Source organism: Malurus melanocephalus, unplaced genomic scaffold (genome assembly GCF_030028575.1).
Source record: "Malurus melanocephalus ecotype Western Australia unplaced genomic scaffold, MMel_1.1 scaffold_165, whole genome shotgun sequence".
NCBI lineage: Eukaryota > Metazoa > Chordata > Aves > Passeriformes > Maluridae > Malurus > Malurus melanocephalus.
In genome coordinates this window covers 16,946-22,628 of record NW_026623397.1, presented here as the reverse complement: position 1 = coordinate 22,628, position 5,683 = coordinate 16,946, and the positions used below count along the sequence as shown (strand labels likewise).

Sequence of the window (5,683 nt, the reverse complement as noted above, 5' to 3'; positions counted from 1 at the left end):
CTCTGAGCAGGTACAGGAGTGTGGGGAAGGCATTGGAAAACTCTTTTAATGTCATCTGTAGTGATAGGTGACAACATGGCTCCAAAAATCCTGTTCCCTGATGAACTATTCTATGCTCCCTGATTAGTTATTTCTTGTATATATGTTTGTATATATGCAGCTACTCTTCATATTTGGTTTTGGGGTTTTTTTGTTTTTGTTTTTTGTTTTTTGTTTTTTTGCTTAAAAGTGGTCAATCCAATTTGAATCTCTCTTTGTGGATCCTTCACATGAATCTCCCTCTGTAGCCATCCTACCAAGCAATCACAACTCATTGCAAGCAAATTGGGCACTCAGTCAATTTATTTTATTTCCATATCAAAACAGAGGAAATTATTCCTTAAAAATGAYGGGGCTTTTCCCCCCTTCCTGTTAAGTACACCTCCTGCTCATTAGCAACAAATATTTGCTGAAGTAGTGGAAAGCAGCTTTTTGTTTATTTTAAGTGATAATAGAACAAGTTTTGGCCCAGAAAGAAAAGTTGTGGCTAGGAAGGAGAATGATTCCCAGTGTCAACCATATGTTGCATTCATCTGACTGAAGTGGCTTAATTACTGGTAGATGTTGCTGAGCGCATAAAGATAGTGCTAACCTTTTTGCCAAGATTGTTTGCTGATAATTGCATCCCAAAAAAAAAAAAAAAATCTGAAGACTTCCTCCCACCAAGCTCTCGGTCCAGTCTTCCTTCAGTGCCCTTTCCCTTTAGGTGCCCACCATGGATTCACATTGAGAGATACTTGTATGAAAAAAATTTCTGGTGGTCCAGCAATCTAAATGCTCCTGTCCTGGTCTCTCTTGGGGCAAGGGGAYGAACTGCAGTAGCTGTGCTCCAAATGCACGGCTCTGCTCCTTGGGAGAGGGAGCGGTGGTGATTTTGGAGTAGATTATTCCTCTAATTGCGTAGTCTGGGATTAAGGCAGCTCAAATAATGACCTGACTTTTTGTAGCTGTAATGAGCAGCAAGCTCGATCCTTYAAGACCCCTGATATTTTGAATCCTTTCCAAAAATATTCCTGTCATCAAATCCAAAGTGGAATTTGGGATTTAGCGCTAACGGGTACGTGGGTTGGCGGTAACAACCGRCAGCCTCCCTCTGCTTCTGCCTATGCATTCTCATGATAAAGGGCACTTTAAAGCCCCTCTGACAATGAATGAGTCCTAGTTAAATATTTCAAGAACTTCTTTACATGGTTTCCTCTGATGCATGTACTGTTGAGACATCTGTCTTCTGTACTAATAAAGTAGTCTAGATTTAAAATGAACTTCATTGGATTGCTTTGAAACTATAGGCACATATGGTTCATAATTAGCTGGATATCTCTTATAGTTAAATGATTTTTTTCTCTCTCTCTCTCTCTCTCTCTGTCGCCCATTCGCATCAATAATAGAAGCAAACAAAGTTCCAATTGTTCCCTGTTGCGGGACATTATGTGCCTGAATAAATGGATGTTGGCTGTGTCTACATGGATTTGCCATATGGCTACAAAGGCCGAAAGAATAGGGGCAGTGTGCTTTGTGCCGGGGCGAGGAGGGCCGGCCGGGCTGGGTGGGGCAGGGCGCGGGGGCGGCCGCACACCTTCCCGCACCCCCGGGCCCTGCAGGGAGCCGGAGCCCTCCCTCCTGCGGGCTGCGAACCCGGCGGCTCCTCCCGGGCACTGCCCGTCTGCTGGGATTATTTGCTTTAGAGCCCCGTGCCTAAATTCTCCCCGCGGGGAGAGCTTTCCTCCTGAGCCAAGCTGGGCACACCTCGTGGCTCCTCCGGCCGAGGTATTCGGGAGCTCGGAGCAGGGATCTTTTATTGCAAAAAGTCCTATTATTAGTTGCGGGCTGGGACAATGGAGGTCCCAAAGGCACCTGCTTTCATGAAAGCGAGAGAAAAGCCCATAAATCCTGGAGGATCCAGCTGCCTCACTCCGGGTATTGTTGGCTTTCATAAGGAAAGGGAAAAGCTATTTTTCTTTTCAAAGGGGGGGAAAATCGTATTGAGTCAGCGGCCACTGATGCGGGCGTGTAAAATAATCCCGTTCTGATTAAGCGATCATGGAGCTGGAGGTAATCAATGTTACTTTTACAGCCAGGAGCGTTTGGCGGCCGTGACAGCGGTGGGAGAAGTTGGGGGAGGGGGGGCAGAGAAGCGCGCTGTGAGAGGGGAAGACGATGTGGGTAAAATCTGAGCCTTATTCACCCTGAACCTCATTCTCTCTGCTCCCTCCCCCTCCGTGGAAGTGTATCATAGAGAGATCAGAAAGCCAGGGAGTGATGCCCTCTTGGTCCCCACCAACTGCTGGGGGTGCAGCACATCACAGAAGTGCTAGATTGGGGAGAGGATCTGAAAAGCATAAATCAGYCCGGTCAGTCCCCACGGCTCTGGGAGCCTGGTCCTCCTCCCCATCCGTACTCTTCCATCATCCCAATCCTGCAGCACCTGCAGCCAGCAGCAGACCTGCTGTGTCCCGCTTCTCTGGGCAGCGCAGGGCTGGAAGGCATTGCAGGTCGTGTGCCTGACCCCACGGGGCTCTGTGCGGATCCCACGGCTCTAAACTGCCCTCAGGCCATGGGGACGAGGTGACGCCGCCAAGTGCTGAGGCTGCACGGTTGTGACAGCACTGTCACCACAGCACTGTTAAAGGGCTGGCTGTTTTGTCTGGTGGGCGGGTTTATTTTGTGTGTTTGTGTGTTGTTTTGCTTTTTACTTGTTTTAGGGCGAGCTGGAACTGCTGCCTTTCCCAGAACTGTTGTGTGTTTGTCCTGTAAATCATTGCTGAGCAAGAGGTACCAGGAAGTGCTTCCCTGCAGTAGCCAGGGCTCTGAGCTTCAGGCTGGGGAGTGAGGGCCCGCGGCCGAATGGAGGGGAGGGAGGGGAAATGTTTGCACAGCCAAGGCAGGGCCGTCTCCCCAATGCTGAGCCCACTGAGAGCATGGGCACGCAGCCGCCACCCCTCCGAGGTTGTCCCCAAAGAGGGAGGGAGCGGCCCCAGCCCAGCCGGGGTCCTCAAAGCGGGGCAGGGGGCAGGTACAGCCTTGGGAAGAAAGGGTGAACTGTTAAAAGTAACCATTACAACGTGCTGAAAGGCCGAAGTCAGGGCGTGATGAAGGGCGTGTGCTGCACTCATGCTTGGTTAACTCCAGGAGCGCTCAGGAGCTTGAACTTGTTTTTAAGGAGAAGCCCTGCTCTCCCCTCCGAAGCGCACGCAGGTTCGCGGCGGGGCGGTGGTGGGGTCGTGCTCCGGGACCCCGCGGCGAGGGAGGACCCCCCTCCACCGAGAGAMTCAGACCGGGGCTTGGCTCCCCCGCCCAAGCCGCCGGGGCTGTCCCTACCACCCCCCTCCCCCGGACTTCCCCTCCAGCACACACCAAGCAGGCTTGCGGCCGTTTCCTGACTTTTATTTAATTTTATTATTGAAGTTGTGGTATTATTTGCAATGGCAGTGGTACAGACCGGCTCAGGATCCATTGAAACAGATCTGTCTTCAAGTAAAGTCTAAAAAAGTATTTTGATTCATAGCTACACCTTGTGAATGCAAAAAAAAATTTCCACTATAAAAATAAATTTACATTTTGTGAATAACAAAAGCAAATATAGTGCCCTTTGGCTTAACCAAAAGAAAAAAAAAGACTATTGGATGTCAAAGTTATCCACGTTTCTGACATAAATAGAAAATATAAGTTAGTATAACTCTTAAAAAAAAGTTTTGTACAAATATACACTTGTTTTTTTCTTTTTTTTTCTTTTTTTTTTTTGCACTGACAGCTCAGCAGAGATTAAACATTTCTTATAAATGACTTTTAAAGCTTTACACTTCTGGCCAGTGTACTCACATTAGACATAATACATTTCTATACAGAACGTCATACATTGCACTGTTGTACGATAACACTGCTCCGTGCGCGGCCGGCGCTGCGGCTCCGCTCCGGCTCCGGTTCCCGCTCCGGCTCCCGCTCCCGGGCCGGGCGGGCGCGGGGGGCTCCCGGCTGGCCGCACCGCCCGCCCCAGCCCCCCGCACCTCCGGGGCGCCACGCATCCCGGGACGGCGCGCCTCTCCCGTGGGTGCAGTAGTGCAAAAGTCTGGGGAACAACAAAAAACAGGAGGGGGAAAAAAAAATTAAGCAGGAAAAAAATTGGGGGTGGTATAGGAAATAAGAGAGCGCCGCAAAAAGCGCCCGGAAAACCTCGCCCTCCCCCGGGGCGCGTCTCACCTGGCTCACCGGAGCCGCTTGCGGGGGGTCTGCTCAGCCGGCACGGCGGCGGGGGGCGGCGGGCAGCCGGCGGGGCGCTCCGACGCCGTCTTGGGCTCCGCCGGCCTTTTTCTCCTCGCGAAGAAATCTGGATGGGGGACGGAGAGAAAGGAGGGGTCCGTCAGCCACTGCGGCCGGACGCCCTCCGCCCCCCGCCTCCCCACGCACCTGTGATGCGGGCGGTCGGGCCCCTCCGGCGGAGCCGCATGCCGCGGCGGCGGGGCGCGGCGCGGTTCTCCCGGCTCAGGCGGCCCCCGGGCCCCTTGCTGGCGGCGGGCGGCGGCGGCGGCGAAGGGGGCGCCCGGAGGAGCGGGACGCGGCACCGTCCCACCTGCAGRGTCTCCCGGTAGAAAGCGGGCACGGCGCCGGCCTCCACCTCCTCCCAGCGCAGGCGGCCGGGCCCCGGCAGCGGCGTGTCGGTTTGGAAGTTGTAGTCCCAGCGGCGCTGATCGTCCTCCCCCATCTCCCGCAGGCGCTCCCGCAGCTCCCGGCCCAGCTCCTCGTGGTCCACCGGCCCGAAGAGGCTCCTGCAGACGGGGCTGCGGCCGTGGCCGGCCAGGGCTCGCCGGGCAGAGAGGCGCTCCAGGGCGGCGGCGCCGGAGAGGTGCACGTTGGACATCGCCGCCGGGCAGGACGCGGCGGGCCGGGAAGGCGTGGGTGCCCCCCCGCCGCTCCTCTCCTGCCGTCCCGTCCGCTCGCTGCCGCTCACACCGGCCCTGCGTCCCGCCTTTGAGCCCCTGCCCCCGGCCGCTGCCTTTTAAACCCCGCTCCCCGCGAGTGCGAGCAAAACACCATTAGCATAATAGTGTTTCCCTGCCGCCGGCCCGCCGCGATTGGCGGGCCCCCCCCCCGCCGCCCCCCGGCCCCCGGCAGCAGCGCTGCTGCCCGCGCCCTCCATTGGCTGTGCCGGGCAGCGCCGCGCCGCCGCCGGCCGCATTGGCCCGCACTGGCCCGGCCCGGCCCCGCCGCGGACCGGGGGGGCGGCCCCGGCAATGGCCCGGCCCCGGGGGGCGGCCGCCTCGCTCCCCGCCCGCGGCCAGCCCCGCTCCCTTTGTCTGCCGCGCTTCCAGCCCGGCGTCTTTCGGGGTTGTTGTTTTTTTYCCCAGCTCCGTGCTGTCTTTTCCGCGTGAAGGGTGCGTGTGGGAGTGGTTTTATTATTTTTTTATTATTATTTTGTTTGGTTATTGGTTTTTTTTTCTCCTCGAGGAGTGTCCCCAGGAGTTTTTTCAGCATTCGTGGAGCGCGGGGGCTTGGGGCGGGGGAGGTGATGCGTGTGGAGGAAAACGGGATTGTTTCTGGCTCGGGGATTTTTATTACACTGCTGCAAAACAAAGCGAGATGCTTGCAGATTTCAAAACAAGCTGAAGGCTATTTTTAAAAATAGGGCTTCTCAGCTGCATGGAAGTAA

At 55.2% G+C, this 5,683-nt stretch overlaps 1 protein-coding gene across 1 annotated transcript; it reads right to left on the bottom strand.

Annotated features, from left to right (window-relative positions):
• Positions 1 to 3,402: 3,402 nt before the first annotated feature.
• On the bottom strand, positions 3,403 to 5,088 carry CDKN1C (cyclin dependent kinase inhibitor 1C). Its single transcript, XM_057372140.1, has 3 exons — positions 4,444 to 5,088; positions 4,237 to 4,363; positions 3,403 to 4,105 (listed from the first exon to the last, which is right to left on the bottom strand). The coding sequence occupies exons 1-2, from the start codon at positions 4,892 to 4,894 to the stop codon at positions 4,242 to 4,244; spliced, it is 573 nt and encodes a 190-aa protein (XP_057228123.1). The 5' UTR covers positions 4,895 to 5,088; the 3' UTR covers positions 3,403 to 4,105; positions 4,237 to 4,241.
• Between the last annotated feature and the right edge of the window lie 595 nt (positions 5,089 to 5,683).